Source organism: Pan paniscus, chromosome 11 (genome assembly GCF_029289425.2).
Source record: "Pan paniscus chromosome 11, NHGRI_mPanPan1-v2.0_pri, whole genome shotgun sequence".
In the NCBI taxonomy this organism is placed as follows: Eukaryota; Metazoa; Chordata; class Mammalia; order Primates; family Hominidae; genus Pan; species Pan paniscus.
In genome coordinates, this window is record NC_073260.2 from 34524503 (window position 1) to 34544540 (window position 20038).

Sequence of the window (20038 nt, forward strand, 5' to 3'; positions counted from 1 at the left end):
TCTATTCATTCGTTCATCCAATTTACTGAGTGCCTCCTCTGTGCCAGGCACTGCTGGCTTTGGAGTTAAAAACCCTGGCCCTCAAGGCATTTCTATTCTTCTGGGAGCAGGATATTTACATGGGTGACTGCAGCTTGATCTGTGTGGTACTAGTGGGAAACATAGGATGTTGGGCACAAAAGAGTAAAAGAGTCACAAAACGCCAGGCGTGGTGGCTCATGCCTCTAATCCTAGCACTTTGGGAGGCCAAGGCGAGTGGATCACCTGAGGTCAGGAGTTCAAGACCAGCCTGGCCAACATGATGAAACCCCAACTCTACTGAAAATACAAAAAGGAAAAATAGCTGGGCGTGATGGCGGGTGCCTGTAATCCCAACTACTGGGGAGGCTGAGGCAGGAGAATTGCTTGAACCTGGGGCTTTGGAGGTTGCAGTGAGCCAAGAGCGGGCCACTTCACTCCAGCCTGGGTGAAAGGGTGAAACTCTGTATTTAAAAAAAAAAAAAAAAAGTCACAAAAAAGGGCTGGCCACCTAACCCAGCTTGAGGATGGGAAGGCCAGGGCAGGCTTCCTGGAGGAGGTGACTCATGGGCCATGTCATGAGGATGGGGTAAGAGGAGAAGGTATGTTTCAGACATCTGGCTTTCTTGATATTCTTGGCTTTCCACCCATTTTCCTGCCAGCAACATAGGGGAGAAGACTGAGACCAGCAGATACAAAGCCACTGTACTCTGTCCTCACCCCCTCCTTTTTTCTCCGCTTCCTACTACCCAGATCTGAGGTTTTGAGAAATCTCTTCTCTAATTATCTGCTTGTTCATTCATTTGTTGAAAATCTACTATGTGCATAGCATTATGACCACAAAATGTCCTGGTCGTTGTCATCATGAGAGGTCTTACCCCTTCCTCTCCAGCCACTTCTAGGGATTTTTGACTCTGTCCTTTTCCAGAACTTGGCTCCAGTCTGGTTGCTCGCCATGAAGCACTTACAGATAAACCTCATCTTGGGCCAGTGCTTCCATTTACTGTCTCCTTTTGGCTTTCTTATCCTTCCTTCTGCCTTCTTGAATTGATTTGCCTCTTTATCTCCCCTTTCAGCCTTGAAAGTTCCTCGAAGGCAGGGACTGTGTCCCCATCTTTTCTATAAATGGCATTGTTGTACAGTGGTAAAGTTGAGTGAAAAAATCTTTTTGGTAATCACAAATTATTACCATATATTGAGCACCTACCATGATGAGTATCTCTGATCTTCATATCTTTGAAATGTGGATACTATTACCTTCACTTAATTGGTAAGAAAATTTGTGCTCAGGGAGGTAAAGTCACTTTCTCGCAGTCACACAGCTATTTCACAGGAGAGTGCAGTATCAAATTTAGGTTTTTCTGGTCCCAAACCCTGATGTTTCCCCCACATCATTGTTTCTCAGACTTGGCTGCAATCACCTGAAAAATTTTATTAAATTCTTTTTTTTTTTTTTTTGGAGACAGAGTCTCGCTCTGTCACCCAGGCTGGAGTGCAATGGTGCCATCTCTGCTCAGTGCAACCACTGCCTCCCAGGTTCAAGTGATCCTCCTGCTTCAGCCTCCCAAGTAGCTGGGATTACAGGCACCCACCACCACACTCAGCTAATTTTGATATGTTTAGTAGAGACGGGGTTTCACCAGGCTGATCTCAAACTCCTGACCTCAAGTGATCTGCCCACCTCACCCAGCCAGGTTTTATTAAATTCTGAGGCCTGGGTCTTACCCTAGCAGTTCTCATTAGTTGCTCCATGGTGTGGCCTGGGCTTTGGGATTTTTGTGAAGCCCCCAGCTGAGTCTAACCGGCAGTCATGTTTGAGAACCAGTATACTACACCATGTTGCCTTCCTGTTTTCACACAGGTTGGTGCTAGTGTGTGAGTCTAAGCCTACATGGGTGGATATCCACGTGATCAGGCTGCAAGTGCTTTGTAGCGGAGGATCTTTGGCCCTCCCTGCTGCTTCCCAACCCAGCGAACCTACCACACCATGCACGTGCACAGCCAAGGGTTGTTGACTGTTTAATCAGCCTCTGGGTTCTTATGTCTCATCCGGGGGATTCACTGATAGGAGGTTGGAGCTTGATCACATCCAGATGTTCTCATCTTCAGAGCCTGTTAACATAACAGAAGTCTTATAAACATGCTGAGCACACTTACTGGTCTGGAGAGTGTTGCAGGATGACCTGGGCCCATTGCAGGGGTGGCCTGGGTCGCCCTCCCACACTTCTGCCACCCTGCTTGGGAAGGAGGGAGCTGTTTTGAAGTTCCCTGGTGCAATATGATGTATTGCTCTGGCTCTGCTCAGGAGGAATCTATGGCCCACCTAGTCAGTGAGGGTTAGCTAATACGTGTATTCCGTTTCTGTTGAGGTTTCACAGAGGCCTTTTTTGACCCTTCATTTTATAGGTAATGCAGTGGAGGCACAACAACTACATGAAATGACTCGACAAATAAATGGCTTTAGAACCCAGGTTTCTGACTCCCAGGGTGGTGCTTTTTCCATGGTTGTACAGTGATTAATGTCTACCTTTTCACACCAGTCCTCAACTGAAGCCACCAGCTTACACCTTCCTTCCTGTTTCTCCCAAGAACAGAAAGTGACCCCGGATGTCGCTTTCTGTTCCTGGGAAGGCAGTTCCAGTGGTTAGAAGTCCTGTTCACTCCTGGGGTGTGGCCTGGGGATGGTCCTGACATCCCTGGGCTCTTCCTGGACCTGACCAGCTAAAAGGAAATCTCCTATGATGGTACTCAGATTCTTTTGGAACCTTGTCAGCCCTAATCCCATCTCCTAGTGTTTAGTATTCAGCTACCCTTCACTGGGCAGTAATTCTGTGCCAGGCCTGATCTGGGCATTGGTGGTACTAAGAACACATATTCCCTATCCTATAGGCATAGTCTGGTGGAGACAACATGCAAGTAAAACAATGTTCCTTAAACTGTGGTTCCACACCTCCCTCCCCCAACATTAAAAGTGCAAGGGATGCTTATTCAAATGTAGATTTGTAGGCTCTGCACTCTAGACCCACTATTTCAGAATCTCTGGGGACTGGGCCCAAGAAACTGCATTTTAGCATGCTCCCTAAATGAAGCTTAGGTGCTCTGAGGTTTGACAACTGCAGTAGAGAGCCTGATGCTAACAGTGTAGAGTCCTATGTGATGGGAAGCATCAGGTAGGTAGCAGTTTGCAGGGGCACTGATTCTGAGGGACACTAACTGGGCCTAAGAACAGCTACTGGCTGTCATGAGGAATAACTAGGAGCTAGCCATAGAGGGGTAGCAGTGAATCATTTCTCTAGCGATGTAAATCTTGCTCAATTTATTCTGTCTATATAACTCAATATTACTGAAGTTTGCCTAAAGCAGAATACACCTGGATCATACAGCATTTATGAGAGACTGGTTGGGCTGTCAGGCCCTCCTGTTACTTTATCTCTGCATGTGACCCTCTTAGCTCCGCGGATTAACTCCTGTCCTCATTAAGCCTCACACTGTAGCCCCATTTTCAGATCAAACCTGTTTCTCTTCTGGTAAATGATTTCAGTTTGCAAAGTTTGCCCTCTAGAGGTTGCTTAGTGCCTGGCCATGTGGGCTCAGTTCATGTGGTCCTGATGAGCTGGTTTTATCTTTATAACAAAGAAGTTAGGCTGTTAGGAGAGTGGGTTGGAAGGAGAAGAGGTAGACAGCCAAATGAAATGAGTCAGGGAAAACTATACTGTTTCAGAGTCATAGGGCTCCTACCAAGCATCTGGTCAGAAACCTCTCATTTTGGAGATCAAGAAATTGAGGTTCAGAAAGATGACATGAGGTATGCAGTGACGCCACCAGACACAGCCTCCAACTCTAGAAACTAAAATTCTGGATTCTTAGTGCTGCTTTTTCTGTTTTGTTGCACTGGATTGAAGCCTTTTCTAACTGTACCCAGAGGGCCTATTATTTAGGGAGATTCTGTATGAAATCCTTTAGCAATCAAATCATTTAATAGGGCTGATGGTTTAAATATATGTTAATGTGTTTTCCTAAAGCCTGGCAGACCTGGGTTTTAGAGCTTTGTATCACATGTTTTATGTTTGGAATGAAAATGAGACCATGTCTGTGAAGGCACTTTGATATGCATAATGCACTCTGCCAGTGTTTGTCAAAACATGGTCCCCAGGTCAGCAGCATCAGCATCACCTGTAAGTGATTCTCCAGTCACATCCCAGGGCCGCTGTATCAGAAACTCGTGGCGGGGGGGGGGCCAGCAGTCTGCATTTTAACAAGCTCTCCAGGTGATTCTGATGCATACTTAAGTTTGAGAACCATTGCTTGTTTTGCATTAAATAGGAGATTAGTCTCTGCAGCTTGTGGGAATAAAGCTTTAAATCTCTCCAATTTTAGCTCTGTGAGACAGCAGTGGGGAGACAGGAATGAACGGACTAGTGTCACAAAGCTCAGGTGGGATGGGTGAGATCATTTCAAAGGTTTGACTTCTTGCTTGAAAAGCAAAGAAAGGCCTGGCAGGGTGGCTCACGCCTGTAACGTCAGCACTTTGGGAGGCCAAGGCAGGTTGGATCACAAGGTCAGGAGTTTGAGACCAGCCTGCCCATCATGGTGAAACCCTGTCTGTACTAAAGATTAAAAAAAAAAAAAATTAGCCAGGCATGGTGGTGCATACCTGTAATCCCAGCTACTCGGGAGGCTGAGGCAGGAGAATCTCTTGAACCCGGGAGGCGGGGGTTGCAGTGAGCTGAGATTGCACCATTGCACTCCAACCTAGGTGACAGGGTGAGACTCCGTCTCAAAATAAAAAAAAAAAAAGGAAAGGCTGTGTGTGTGTGTGTGTGTGTGTGTGTGTGTGTAACAGCACCATCACACTGTTTGAGTTGAGGAGCACATGCTGAGTGTGGCTCAACATGTTACCAGAAAGCAATATTTTCATGCCTCTCCTGATATGGCGATGCTCCCCTATCTCATTCCTGTGTGTGTTTAGCCAGGCAACTGTTGATCATCAATATTATGATAACGTTTCTCCACTGTCCCATTGTGCCCACTTTTTTTTTTTTTGGAGTTACTTACTAAATAAAAATAAAACACTATTTCTCAATAGACTTGAAGCTTCAAGATTTCCTAGTGGACAATGAAACCTTCTCTGGGTTCCTGTATCACAACCTCTCTCTCCCAAAGTCTACTGTGGACAAGATGCTGAGGGCTGATGTCATTCTCCACAAGGTAAGCTGACGCCTCCAGCTTCCTCAGTAGGGCTGATGGCAATTACGTTGTGCAGCTACTGGAAAGAAATGAATAAACCCTTGTCCTTGTAATGGTGGTGAACGGGAGGGAGGTAGTTTGAATACAACTTCACTTAATTTTACTTCCCTATTCAGGCAGGAATTGCCAAACCATCCAGGAGTGGAATATGCAACCTGGCGTCATGGGCCAGCTGGTTAAAATAAAATTGATTTCTGGCTTATCACTTGGCATTTGTGATGATTTCCTCCTACAAGGGATACATTTTAAGTTGAGTTAAACTTAAAAAATATTCACAGTTCTGAGGCAATAACCGTGGTTCAGGGTTATTGATCTGGAGGAGCTCTGTCTAAAAAATTGAGGACAGGAGACTTTAGACAAGGGTGTATTTGGAGACTTTTAAGGATTTTATAAAATCAGGGCTGGACGCAGTGGCGCTGAGTTGAGAACTGTTGCTTGCTTTGCATTAAATAGGAGATCAGTCCCTGCAGCTTGTGGGAATAAGGCTTTAAATCTCTCCAATTTTAGCTCTGTGAGATGGCACTGGGGAGACAGAAATGAACGGACTAGTGTCACAAAGCTCAGGTGGGATGGACGAGATCACTTCAAAGGTCTATAATCCCACGTCTATAATCCCAGCACTTTGGGAGGCCAAGGTGGGAAGATCACTTGAGGTCAGGAGTTCGAGACCAGCCTGGCCAACATGGCAAAACCTGTCTCTACTAAAAATATGAAAATTAGCTCAGCATGGTGGCATGCTCCTGTAGTCCCAGCTACTCGTGAGGCTGAGACGGGAGAATCGTTTGAACCTGGGAGGCGGAGTTTGCAGTGAGCCAATATCGCGCCACTGCACTCCAGCCTGGCTGACAGAGTGAGACTCCATCTCAAAAAAAAAAAAAAAAAAAAAAAAAAAGAATTTTATAAAATCAGGAAATAATATTAGTGTTTATGTTGAATTTTAACTTTAGAATCATAGAAAACTTCCTCTGGCATCATTATTAGACAGCTCTTGTGCAGTGGGTAGCACCAGACCCAGCTTGCATGGTTATTGATTTTTCAGAGACACTTTTTGAGCTTATTCTCTGGCAGAAAGGGGAACTGCTTCCTCCCCTATCTGATGTCTGCATACTAGCTTGTCTTTACAAGAAGCAGAAGTAGTGGAAATGTTTATTCTTGAAAATAAGCTTTTTGCTTCACATGATCTAGAATTTTTAAAATTAGAAAAATGTGCTTACTGCTTGCCCTTCTGAAACTAGGAAAATATGCCTTGTGTTTACCAATTGTGTGGTTAGGAGATGGGCCAAAGGCATCAGGCTTTTGAAAGTAGTTGCATTTAGCATAATTTCCATTGCCCCCTGCCAATTTCATATCTGTCACATCTAATCAGTTTAAAATAAGGGGCATCCTAAGCATGGAGATGGTCCTTGGATGGTCCTTGGAGTTTCTGTATTGTCAGTATTCTTTTTTTTGAGCATACAAGACATTTATTGAAAAATTCTTGGGATCAATACTTGTGTAAGGAAAGGAAAGGGAACAAAGCATGATTGGGCAGAGGCAGAAGATGACATCAACAAAGGCCCTCCGTTGTCAGTATTCTTTTTTTTTTTTTTTTTTTGAGTTGGAGTCTTGCTCTGTCACCCAGGCTGGAGTGTAGTGGCATGATCTCAGCTCACTACAACCTCTCCCTCCCAGGTTCAAGTGATTCTCTGCTTCAGCCTCCTGAGTAGCTGGGATTACAGGCATGCACCACCACACCTGGCTAATTGTTGTATTTTTAGTAGAGACGGGGTTTTACCATGTTGGTTGGCCAGACTGGTCTTGAACTCCTGACCTCAGGTGATCCGTCTGCCTCGGCCTCCCAAAGTGTTGGAATTACAGACATGACCCACTGCACCCGGCCTGTTGTCAGTATTCTTAAACATAGACACTAACTGTAGGCTGACAGCCTAGCAGCAAGGACCAGTTAAAGAAACGAGTAGAACTGAAGTGTGCTTGAGTATCTCTGGCAGTCAGCAAAAACTTAATGGGAATCGTGGTAGGCCAAATGTTCTGGTATTTCAAAAGCTGCATGGGTTTTGAGAGGCTTTTGGTCCATCACTCACCTTAGGTTGTTCTACAAGCACATCAGCCTGCCCCAATTTAAACAGGACAGTTAGTAATGGTGTAATAAAGAGTCTGCATTGTTCATTCCTTCAACAAATACTGGCTATAATGTTTCAGCACTGTAGATGCAAAGTGAGCACGATAAACAGGCTCTTCTTTCAAAGCTTGTGGTCCACTGGACCACGTATGAAGTAGAATAGTTTAGGCCCAGAGAGGCAATTAAGTAAAATATGACCAAGAAGAGGCCCTCTAGTGGGTTTGGTATAAAGAAAAGATAAGAATGATTTAGAATTGGCCTATCAATGAGATAAGAGGCCTGGCTTTCTGGCACTCTGCTAGGGCAAGTAAAATGGAGAATTCCAAATTCTGAAATTGTTAGAACATAGTTCTGTGTTTTAGTTAAATATCTGCACTTACAGATAAATAGCATAAATGCTTTCTTCCCATATTTCAGCCCAGTCCTACTTAAAGACAACATAAATTGCAAAATAGTGAGGATGTTGTTCCTCTAATAAAAGTGGTTCCAGGAATTCAGACTCTGGATTCCTGTTTGCCAAATCATGTGTCCCACTCTTAAGAAAATGAGTTGGACTCTGGATTTTTCTTTCCAAGAGGGACAAGAGTGTGGGAGATACTGAGTTAATGCAACTTGCAGGTTTTAAGTGTCCTGTCATTGTGCCTTGTGCTTTGATACATTCTGAGGTTCAGTAAAGAGACCTGATGCATTGGACTGTTGCAATGGAACCTGTTTTAAGATCTTCAAAGCTGTATTGATATGAAGTTCTCCAAAAGACTTCAAGGACCCAGCTTCCAATCTTCATAATCCTCTTGTGCTTGTCTCTCTTTGCATGAAATGCTTCCAGGTATTTTTGCAAGGCTACCAGTTACATTTGACAAGTCTGTGCAATGGATCAAAATCAGAAGAGATGATTCACCTTGGTGACCAAGAAGTTTCTGAGCTTTGTGGCCTACCAAGGGAGAAACTGGCTGCAGCAGAGCGAGTACTTCGTTCCAACATGGACATCCTGAAGCCAATCCTGGTGAGTAGACTTGCTCACTGGAGAAACTTCAAGCACTAATGCTTTCGGAATGTGAGGTTTTTCCTTGGACAGCATGACTTTGTTTTGTAGAAAAGTACGGCTGGCTGGGAGTTTGTGATATAATTTAGTTCAGTGGTATTCTAAGTGTTCTTAGTGTTCTTTCAGACTTTTGGGCCATCTCCCAAAGGGTGAATGGGAAGAATAAGCTGGGTGTGGCTGAGTTTAAGCCAAAAGTTTTTTGTGCTTGTTTCAATCAGAGAAGACCTGCTTTTTCATGTTTTTACTATTATAATACTAAGCAAGAGCTCATTTGAAAACAGAGTTCTTCATATTTAAAAAAAAAGTCCTGAAACCATTGATGGGAAGATGGATATCTATTTATGTTTAAAAACCCATCATAAAGATTACATTGTGGGCTGTCACAGTTGGAAGGCCCTGGAATTAGATGAGACCACACTAATTAGCTTATTTAGTAATAACATTGCAAAGAAAAATTCCGACAAAGTTTTTTCAGCCTAGGAATCAATAGTTCAGAGAAGCACTCTATGAGAATACCCATTCATTCTTAACCAAAAAATACTGGTGAGCCTGAGCAGTTTGGTCATCAGAGTGTTTTATATAGTTCCAGAACAAATATGTCTCTAGGTGTTCTGAGAGCTCTGGTGAAATTCCTCTCCCTACCCCAAACATCATCATTTAATATCCAGGATTCTGGTTTTCTACTCACCAGATAGATTCTCTTAAAACCAGGGAAAGATTCCTGGAGGAAGGATGTACCTGGAAAGAGATGTTCCTTATTATAATAAAATGAAATTGTAATACTCTTGGATTTTGTGCAGCACGAATTCTTTATAGAGAGTTGGTCCTCCCAGAGAATTAAGAATACTCAGTTTCTGGACCCTGTTCCCAGATCGTACCCTAGAATGTGACCTTAGAAACACAATTCAGGATTCATACCTTTGATTGACCATCAAAAAGTTTTTATATCGGCCAGGTGTGGTGGCTCACGCCTGTAATCCCACCACTTTCGGATGCCACGGCGGGCAGATCACGTGAGGTCAGCAGTTTGAGACCAGCCTGGCCAACATGGTGAAACCCTGTCTCTACAAAAATACAAAAAATAGCCGGGCGTGATGGTGGGCACCTGTAATTCCAGCTACTCGGGAGGCTGAGGCAGGAGAATCGCTTGAGCCCGGGAGGTGGAGGTTGCAGTGAGCTGAGATCTGTCTCACTCTGTTGCCCAGGCTGGAGTGCAGTGGCGCGATCTCGACTCACTGCAACCTCCGCCTCCCAGGCTTAAGTGATTCTCATGCCTCAGCCTCCGAGTAGCTGGGACTACAGGCACCTGCCACCACGCCAAGCTATTTTTTGTATTTTTAGTAGACATAGGGTTTCACTATGTTGCCCAGCTGGTCTCGAACTCCTGAGCTCAAGTGATCTGCCCACCTCGGCCTCCCAAAGTGTTGGGATTAAAGGCATGAGTCACCATGCCCGGTCCCATGTTATAATTTAAAGTAAGGTATATTTCTCTATGGGGATCTTTGCAACCCTAAGTAACTGGCCTAAAAAGTTAGAGAAGCTGACTTGTGCAGACATTTGCAGCCTGTTGGTCTTTTTTGTGCTGTGAATCATAGAGGGTGAAAGGTTATTATGAATGGTACAAAACTTTGTTACAAAACCATTTTCTTGGACTGTTTTGGGCTGCTTCACTGCATGACAAATGCTCACCCTTTCAGTTGGAATGATTGAAATTTTGGAAAAGATGGGTGTTTTTAGAAGACATTGTAATTTGTTCCGGTGCTGTGCCCATTCATTCCATTTCACTTCTGTTTACTCATTAAACACCTATTGTATACACAACCCGGTAAAATCCCTCCACTCACATAATGCCTGAATTATACTCATAGTAGAATGACTGTTTAGCCCTCATCATCTGACAATTAACAGCTCAGGTTTCAACCTGACAGTATCTCTCTGGGAGGATTAGCAGCGTGACAGAGTGCAGGGAAATGCACCTTCAGAACCATCAGCTACACTGTGTCCCATCCTGCTGTGTTGTGGTTGTGCCTTGTGCATGCGTTGGTTTATGACCAGGTATTGATTAAGGTGGCTACTACCAGGTGCTTCCTGCATATCTCTTGGGTTTGTGGAGCACTCAGGTTCTGCTTCTGCCCCTCTGCTGTTACCAAGAGACCTCTCTTCAAAATGGGGCTCTTGAGTTAGAATAGAATGAGTGATCAGGATCGTTTTGTGTAAAGATGATTTCTGAGGAAGGCTTTAGGATGAAATGACTTCCAAACATTTTGAAATGTGACTCTTACTTATTGAATTAAGCAGGGTCTTAATTGGAATGCTGGGACTGATACTTGATTTGCATTAAGCAGCCTTTTTCTATTGCTGCTTGGTTGAAATTTCAACATTTGTGATGGTAGATGGATGTGACATGTGATGACATTGCACATGGGCAGTTAACTGTGCCAAGAAGTGCAGCAGTAGCAGCAACCGGAGATGCAAAGCCCAAAATGATGGGGAGAGAAACTCTTCTTTCAATATGTGCTTCTGTACCAAAAGTGGAATTTCACGAGAGACATATTTTGAAACATTTCTCCTTTTGTGTGTGCGTGAGTGTTTCCCTGTTTCCAGCCAAGGGTATTGTGAGTTTCTCCTGGGCCTCCTTCAGAATCTGGGTGCTCTGGAAAGCAGTATTTTGGCAACATGGGGAAAGTATGGCAGTGTGGGAGGGTCAGCTGGGTCTGGGTTTGAATATTGCATTTGAATATTTTACCAGCATTGATGTCGGATAAATTATTTAGTCCCTGTAAGCCTCAGTTTTCTCTTCTTCTACATACACATAATATATTTGACTCTTTGTTGTGATTATTGGTTACACATATGAAGAGCCTGGTGTGGGGCCTGGCACACAATAGGTGCTCAATAAATAGAAGTTGATAATTTAATTGACATGAGTAGTAGAAATTATGTCCTTGAAAACAGTTGCGTCAAGATAGAAGTTTTCAGCCAGGCACAGTGGCTCACATCTGTTGTAATCCCAGCATATTGTGGGGGCCGAGGCAGATGAATCACTTGAGGCCAGGAGTTCAAGACCAGCCTGGCCAACATGGTGAAACCCCCCTCTACTAAAAATACACATATTTGCCAGGCAGGCGTGGTGGCGCACACCTGTAATCCCAGCTACTGAAGAGGCTGAGGCACAAGAATCGCTTGAACCCAGGAGGTGGAGGTTGCAGCGAGCTGAGATCACTCCACTGCATTCCAGCCGGGGTGACAGAGTGAGACTCTGTCTCAGAAAAAAAAAAAAAAAGATAGAAGTTTTCTTCTGTAGATCAGTGTTAGAACTCATACCAAGCGAAGTGGTCCTGGTGAGTATTTCAGTGAAAAACTGCATTCTAGCTCAGATATTGTCAAGACTTTTCACCCAAAGATTCTTATTTATGCCTCAGTCCGTACCTTGTGTGAAAATTAATACTGGATGTCAGAACGCTGTTGTGTTTTTAAAGTTCCCTGGGGTTAAGAGCAGTTTCCATTAGGTGTTCTCTGCTTTTTACTTAAAAATCTTACTCATGCATTGAGCAATATTTATTCAGTTCTTATTATGTGCCAGGTATTTTCTAGGAGCTGGACTCAACTCAAAAGATATCCTTTTGATGAGAACAAAGGTGGGTGGATATATGAAATATTATCTGTGGGATAAATGCACTTAGTCATGAGGGAGACTTGTTACGGAGTGCGCTCATTGTATTTGTACTGTTGAGTTAACAACTTCTAGGAGGAGCTCAGGGCCACCTGGCAGGGGCTTCTTTTGTCTTGCTGCTCAGCAAGGTGTATTTTGCTGTAGAGTGTGCTGGGCAGGTGAACTTTTCTTCACTTTCTCTTGGGTCCTTCCTAAAGCAGCATGTACCTTTCCCAGAGCGAGGAGAGGGCCACCTTCCTGTCTCACAGAAACCTCCAATCTGTTTTGGACTGCAGGAAGGAGCCATAGTAGTGGACCAGCAAATTTTGGCCAGAGAGATTGATTTGCTTCTGATTGTACTTTTTTTTTTTGATTGCTACTTTAAAAAGTCACCAAATACTTAGCAGTTTATAGCCATATACATTTATTATTTCATAAGGCCAGAAGCCAGGATACAGTAGAGCTCACCTAGGTCTACTTCTTAGAGGCTCACGGGGCTGATATCAAGGTGTTTGTGGGGCTGTGTTTTTTTGGGGGGCTCTGAAGATGAATCTACTTTGGAGCTCATCCAGGATATCAGATTAATTCAGTCCCGTGCAGTTGTAGGACTGAAGTCCATTTCCTTGCTGGCTGTCAGCAGGGGCTGGTTTTTGCTCCTAAAGGTTGCCATCGTTCCTTCTTATGCTTTTCATGTGACCCCTCTCCCACAAGTGGGTTGAGTATCTCTCACACTTTAAACCTCTGACGCCTCCTGTCACATCTGTCTCCAGTCAGAGAAAGTTCTTTACTTTTAAGGGATCAGGTGTTTAGTTTGGGCCCATTCACATAATCCAGGATAATCTCCTTATTTTGAGGTTCATAACTTTAATTACATCTACACAGTGCATTTGCTATGAAATGTGCATATTCACAGACTCCAGGATTAGGGTGCAGACATCTTTGCAGGGGATATTCAGTCTGCTATAGCTTTCTTGATTGGAAGGAATAGTTTATCATATATTTGAAGTGTTCCCTCAGTGCCTTTGGCTTTTGTTGACCCCTCTGCAGCTCTCTGCTTTTTCTTGCCCGTATTTGGAAAGTGACTCTAAAGCATAATAAGCATCACCTATTAGGGTTTTTAATGTACAAACCAAACAGAGGTGACTTTGGGAGCAGAACATCTCTGAACAAGGTATGAGACATTCATCAAAAAAAATCCATCAAGTGTTTATTGTATGTCTGCTTTATACCAGCACTGTTCTAGGCACTGAAGTTCGACCACCAACAAGGCAGTTGTGATGCACTTGGAGCTTTCATTCTGATGGGCACTGAGATCCAGGCTGAAGGCTGAGTCTGGGAATTTGAGGAATTCTTTGTAGGTCCTGGGTCTACAGAGTGAGAGCTGTCCTCGTTCCAGTTTCACTGATGACCTCTCGACCAGCTCCCTCACAGCAGTCTTTGCCAACACAGACACTGTGGGCTGTAGTGGGAGGAATGTGGGGTTGAATGAGCTAGGTTTGGGCTCTGTCCTTGACTCACCATTGCCTCAGTGATGTGAAAATGGTGTCTGATCCTTAAGGTTGGAAGTCCAGGCATGCAGATTTATCTCCATCTCAATAATGTGGGGAAAAAAAAGAAGTGGTTTTTGTGGAACCAGTGGTTCCACTGTCCACGTGTCTTCCAGTGTGCCTAGCACATTCCCACCAAGTGGATCTTGGTTCATGAGGGAAAGAAGGGAAAGTGAGGGTGCCCTGAGGCTCCCAAAGACAAGTAATGTCACAGCTGAGCTGTGTACAGATCGAAGAAGCAGATGGATAAGGAGTGAACAAAATCATCCTTGTCTTGAGGGGTCTTTATTTAGCTTCTTCTTGACTCTTAGACAAGGACCCAGAATACAGATGGGGCTTGTTGTTACCTTCAGCCTCATGGCTTTTTAGGGCTAGATACTTCAGCTTGTTACATGCAGTCCTTAAAGCGTCTGTGTGAGTTTTTGCAGGAGAGAACACTTGCTCGTGTTCTCCTGTCTGGAACCCAGACATTGTTGGAAAGTATCAGATTTTGTTTGGCTTTGTGTGATTTGACTGCCCACCTGTTTACTTGCTTTCTCCCAGCAAGCAGCCGCAATCCCCATGGGTTGGTAATGGGTGGAATGACACACTGTGTAGATTTACTCTTCAGACTCTATGTTCACCTCATTCTTATGGGAAAAGAAGAGCACTAGCTGGTAGATATAGCAGTGTGTTAATATGACTGCTCAACTCCATTTACACAGACATTTTCACCTTAGTTATACTATTTCTTCATTGAATATTGTTGCCAGATCTAAGATACAGGTTTAATTTTTTCCTCTGAATTATGTGGTAGTAGATGTATTTAACTATGTTTAGAAACAGCAAAAAATGAAGCATTTGAATGCGTTAAACACATCTAATTTGAAAGTTAATATTTAGGTTGTTGAATTATTTTTTAAAAGATTAGAATATTCCTTAGAAATGTAGTCTTATAATTTCGTATTTCAATAAAAAATATTAAAATGTTTCCCAGAGGAAATCTTTACTGTCATTGAAATCACCAGAAAGAGATAGCAATTACTCCTGGGTGGTGATAGTCTTTGATTTGTGGTTTACTTGTTTTCAGTTTGAACTAAAACATACTAATCCCAGCCTGAGTTGGATTTTGCATATGGTCAAAGTGAAGTAGAGATTTATGTCTACTTTAGAAAGATATTTAAAGGACATTTGAAATGTTTCAATGAACACATTGTAACATGCATTCCCAGGAGGAAAACAAAATTGTGTATTGTGTTGAAAATACTATTCCAATATATGTATACCCACGTCTCATTTTGTCATAGAATTCCTGAAAAATTTAGATGTAGATGAGATTTTTATAAGTTGAAAATATTTTCAGTTGCATTTTAATTGCACAGATGTGTTTTCTACTTCTATTTGGCTGTGACTCCTAATGCATTGTAATATTATCTTCCAGTGTTCGTTTCGTGTAGTGATAATGGATTAACAAATGCATTCATTCATTTAGTAAACATTTACTGAGCCCTAATCAGTGCCATGCTCTGGGCCAGGGAGGTAGTCGTGTGCAAGGTCCAGCCCTCTCTGTTTCAGTCCTGGTTGGGGAATGGGTGGGACAGACCAGGAAAGGAGCAGCTGCTGTATAGAGCAGGAGATGCTCTGCTGGGTGTGATACAGGCCCTGATGGGGCCTCCTACTGCAGTCTTTCCAGTCAGGAAAGAAGCATCCTCTAAGTGGGGACCTAAAGAATGGATGTCAGCCAGGTAAAGAACAGGGAGTAGAATGTTCCAGGTAGAGGACATAGTATATGCATTGGTCCAGAGAGGAGAGGGAAGAGAAGGTGGCATTTAGGGGAACTGTACCTGATTGAGATAGTTCAGCATGGAGCAGATATAGCTGTGGGGAGTTTGATGGGAGAAGGAATGATGAGACGTGATGCCTGCAGAGGTGGGCAAAGGTCGGCTGAGGCAGGTCTTTCTTCACGAGCCATGTGAGGATATAGGGCCTTATCCTCAGAGTCAAGGGAGCCATTAAAGGCTCCACAGGCTGAGTGACTTGATGAGGTGAATACGAAACAGAGCATTTCTGTGAATGTGAATGGCCTTTGGAGCAGAACTCACATTAGTCCATCTCTTATCTGCTCATGTACTTCTCTCCCTTCTTTTTCATTTTTCTTCTAGAAACACTTACTGGGTGTCTAATTGTTAAGTGCCCAGAACTGTGCTACATACTGAATTGAAATAAGACACCATCTCAAAGATTAAAGCCAAATTGACTTTGCCAGCTTATAGCCTTTAAAAAATTTTTCAGTCCATCTCGACTTAACTCATAAGTTCATGAGGATGGAAAGAATATAATGAAGCCATCTCTTAGACCCAGAAAGAATGGGGCACAACAGCCTTTGTCTTTCTGGGGCTAATGTCACAGAATGTCATGCTTTTAGGAAACGTTGTATGTTGTGATGAACACATTTTGCAGAAGTGGGTGGGAGCTTTTGAATAATAACAGTAAGCATTTGTGCATTCTTCCTGTAATGACATTACAGTTATGATCTAACTGTAATGAGTTATGATCTGAAAATATTGAGTCATACATGAATTCCTGTTATCTTAACTCAGAAAATATAGTCCCTCACTAAAGGTTTTATTTTCCTTCTTTTTCCCATTTCCTTTACTTCGTATAAGAAAGTCACTTGTCTCCTGGGTGCAATGGAGACCTATATGAGTTCATAGCCAAGAGAATGTTTTTGGTTAGAAAAATAATAGTAGGAATTCCAAGCTGTGAATTTTTTACTGAAGCTCTTTGGAAATAGGATTTGGCAAGTTTTGTCTGCCTTCGTCAAGTAAGCATGAGCAGGAGAGCACAGTTAATAGCAGGTGCAGACACATGATTCTCAGACCGTATTTTGTGTTCTAGTTTCAAGGCATGAATTCTTTCCTGGGGTTAATTTTATTCAAGGAAGTTATCTGTCTGTTAGATCTGATATGTGCTCAGGCCAACATAGATTCTTTACCCTTCCTTTCTTCCTGCTCAACTGTCCTTCCTCTTTTATCTTTTCATTGAATTAAAAAGAAAATTATGAAATAGTTTCAACATGAGAAAAGGTACAGAGAATAACATAAAGAACACTCCTGGCTGGGTGTGGTGGCTCACGCCTGCAATCCCAGCACTTTGGGAGTCTGAGGCAGCCAGATCACTGGAGGTCAGGAGTTGGAGACCAGCTTGGCCAACATGGTGAAACACTGCCTCTACTGAAAATACAAGAATTAGCCAGGCATGGTGGCGTGCACTTGTAATCCCAGCTACGTGAGAGACTGAGGCAGGAGAATTGCTTGAACCCAGGAGGGGGAGGTTTCAGTGAGCTGAGATCACACCACTGCACTCTAGCCTGGGTGACAGAGTGAGACTCCGTCTTCAAACAAACAAACAAAAAGAACACTCCTGTACCATCATCCATCATTTTGCCATGCTGACTCCAGGTTCTATTTAAGAAATAAAACATTACAGGTACAGCTGATGCCACCTCTGTTTCCCTAGCTCATTCTTCAGAGATAACTCTTGTCTTGCAGTTGGATGTTTTAATCCTCTGTATCATGTATACTTACATTCTATGTATAACAATATTTGGTACTGGCCTAAATGTGTTCACATTGTATAAGTGTGCATATTGGCCTGCCACTTCATTTGGAATTATGTTCTTGAGATTTATCAATGTTGATACATGTGGAATCTGGTTAATTTTTGCCATAGTATTCTATTTTTATACTAAACTTTTAAAAATCCATGCTTCTAGTCTTTGGCTTATTTTTTCAGGTTATGGTATGTTTTGGATGCACAGAAAAGTAAAATTAAGTCATGAGCAAAATATCTGGATAATCCAAGCTTTAAACTTGATGTAGAATTTGAATCATGTGTGTTTTGTTAACCCTGTGATGTCAATCCATGCCTGATTGCGTAACTCCAACCAATATTCCTTTGAAAACGGAAATTTGTTTATATTGACTACAGATTGCCAATATTATTAGTAAATGCTGAGCACTTAATCTCGAATAAAGAACTAGTTTAAAAATGATTCTAACAATGGCATTGACTGTTCTACCTTATTACTCACGGGTGGGTTCAGCCAATGTTTCTGTTAGAGACCAAAACCAAAAACAGTCAAATTAAACAAGCAATCAAACCCAACATACAGACTACTGATAAGAAGGTCATATCATAAGATATGGCATTGAATTTGTGTCTGCTAATGTAAAAATCTGATGCCCACAGCAAACTTAATAAGGACCTATGTTTACATCCATGCTCAACTACATTCCTGGGTTAAACAGTCATGCTTTAGGCCCTGCTGTGTGCCTGGAGTTTTGCTGAAGTGTGGGGCTTTTAAGAGAAGGAGAATAAGCTTGCTCCAGAGTTAAGAAATTTAAACTAAAAGTCCTAAAGATGTTGGAAAAACTATTGCCCTTGAAGATGTAAATTCATTAAGTTGGAGAAGACATATTATACAAACAACAGACCCATTCACTGATTTGTACCCTTCAGGAGACAGATGACTGGTAATGGTGACAATGGGTGAATGTTGGGTTTGGGGTTTTTAGAAACATCTGCACTTGGTGACTACTGTATCTAATTGGTGTGACAAACCTGGCACCCCATGTGTTTGGCACCATCTTGGGTCCTACTCAGGGCCAGGTGAACCGAGTGGCCTCTTCACTGCTTCAGAGTCTGAAGCAGATTGTAGTATGTGGACCAGACACAGAATATACCACCAAGCACGTTGGCGCAAAGCATACTGGGAAGGGAGGCTTTGTGAACATGGTGCTGGTTCTCAAACCTCGGTGCTCAAAAGAGTCTCCTGAGGATTCCTGGATCACACTCTTAAACTTCTCATTCAGTAGGTGTTAGCTGGTTGAGAATCTGCATTTTTTTTTTTTTTTTTTCTGAGACCGAGTCTCACTCTGATGCCCAGGCTGGAGTGTATTGGCACCATCTTGGCTCACTGCAACCTCTGCCTCCCAGGTTCAAGCAATTTTCCTGCCTCAGCCTCTCTAGTAGCTGGGATTACAAGCACATGCCACCATGCCCGGCTAATTTTTGTACTTTTAGTAGAGAGGGGGTTTCGCCGTGTTGGCCAGGCTCGTCTTGAACTCCTGACCTCAGGTGATCCACCCACTTTGGCTTCCCAAAGTGTTGGGATTACAGGTGTGAGCCACCATGCCCAGCCTGAATCTGCATATTTAACAAGCACCACAGGTGATTCTGATACAGTAGCTCCCCAGACCTCACGGTGTTAGTGAATCCCAGTCATTTACAATTCTGCCATGATTTTGGTCATATTCAAGTGCAGCTGGTAGCATTTTTAGTTAAGATATTTTTTAAATTAAGTCACTTCTTTTGGATAATTAAATTTAATTACAAGGGAAGCTATACCACTGCTGTAAAAACATCACCTGCTTTAAAGAGAAGGTACATAATGAATATACATTAAGATAAAGATGTATATGTGTGTGTGTGCACATATAAGTATACACATACCTACCATAGGGAATGAGTTTTCCTTCAGGTTTTTCAACTGAAATGTCAACTTTGAGGCCAGTTAATATGTGTAAGATATATGTGTGTATGTATGTCTATACATATAGACGTATACATAAATACATACATGGATGCATATAGTATATCTATACACAACCTATTATGCATATCATGTATATTTCATCCACTTAGTATTATCTTTTATTTTGCAGTTTGGCAAATGCTTAGTAAAAGAAAAGGGTTAGAAGGGGAGAAAGGCATTTTATCCCAAGCCTTCAGGAATTAGGATGAGGATGTCTTCACCTTGTGGTGGGGCGTAATTATACAATTAGAGACAGCACATTGGAGTGTGGCTGATATGCTGTGTGATGATAGCTCTAGCTCTCTGCCTAGCAGAGGAAGGACATTTCAATAGAAGAAAAAGTTCAAGACCTTGCCGAGAAACAGAGAAAGGATGTTTGTCTTTTTAAGAAGTTGAAAACCCTGTTTGCAGACAAAAGCCCTCCAGTTTTGGCAGTAAACTTTCATGCAAGGGAAGAAAAAGGCAGGGGATGACATTGTTGACAATTGTGAGGACTTACCATGTGCCAGGCACTGTGCGAGGGGCTTTGTACATATCCTCTAGTTTTAGTGCTTATAAAAACTCTGTGATACGTGCACAGCATTTTAAACTTTGCTGCATAGTCAAGAAAATGGAAGGATGGGGAATTTGAGTCATTTGCCCAGGGTTCTATAGCTACCCCAGGTTCCCATGACTGGAGAATTGGGGCACAGGGTGGCGGGGGAGAGTGAGTGACAAGAATCCTAACAATCTTATTTCCATTCAGTCCTTATAAAAGAAGTGGATTAACTATCACGTTTTTAAGTTTTTCTTAAATTTAGGTTATGTGGATCTGGCGTTTCTTGTTTTGTCCTGGGTT

General features: G+C 42.7%; 1 protein-coding gene across 1 annotated transcript in view; it reads left to right on the forward strand.

Moving 5' to 3' along the window:
• ABCA1 (ATP binding cassette subfamily A member 1) overlaps positions 1-20038 on the forward strand; it is a 147353-nt gene that overhangs the window by 61139 nt on the left and 66176 nt on the right. The window contains exons 6-7 of the mRNA XM_003809239.4: positions 5105-5226; positions 8211-8387. Coding sequence (XP_003809287.2) covers positions 5105-5226; positions 8211-8387 — 299 coding nt within the window. The remainder of the gene's footprint in view (positions 1-5104; positions 5227-8210; positions 8388-20038) is intronic.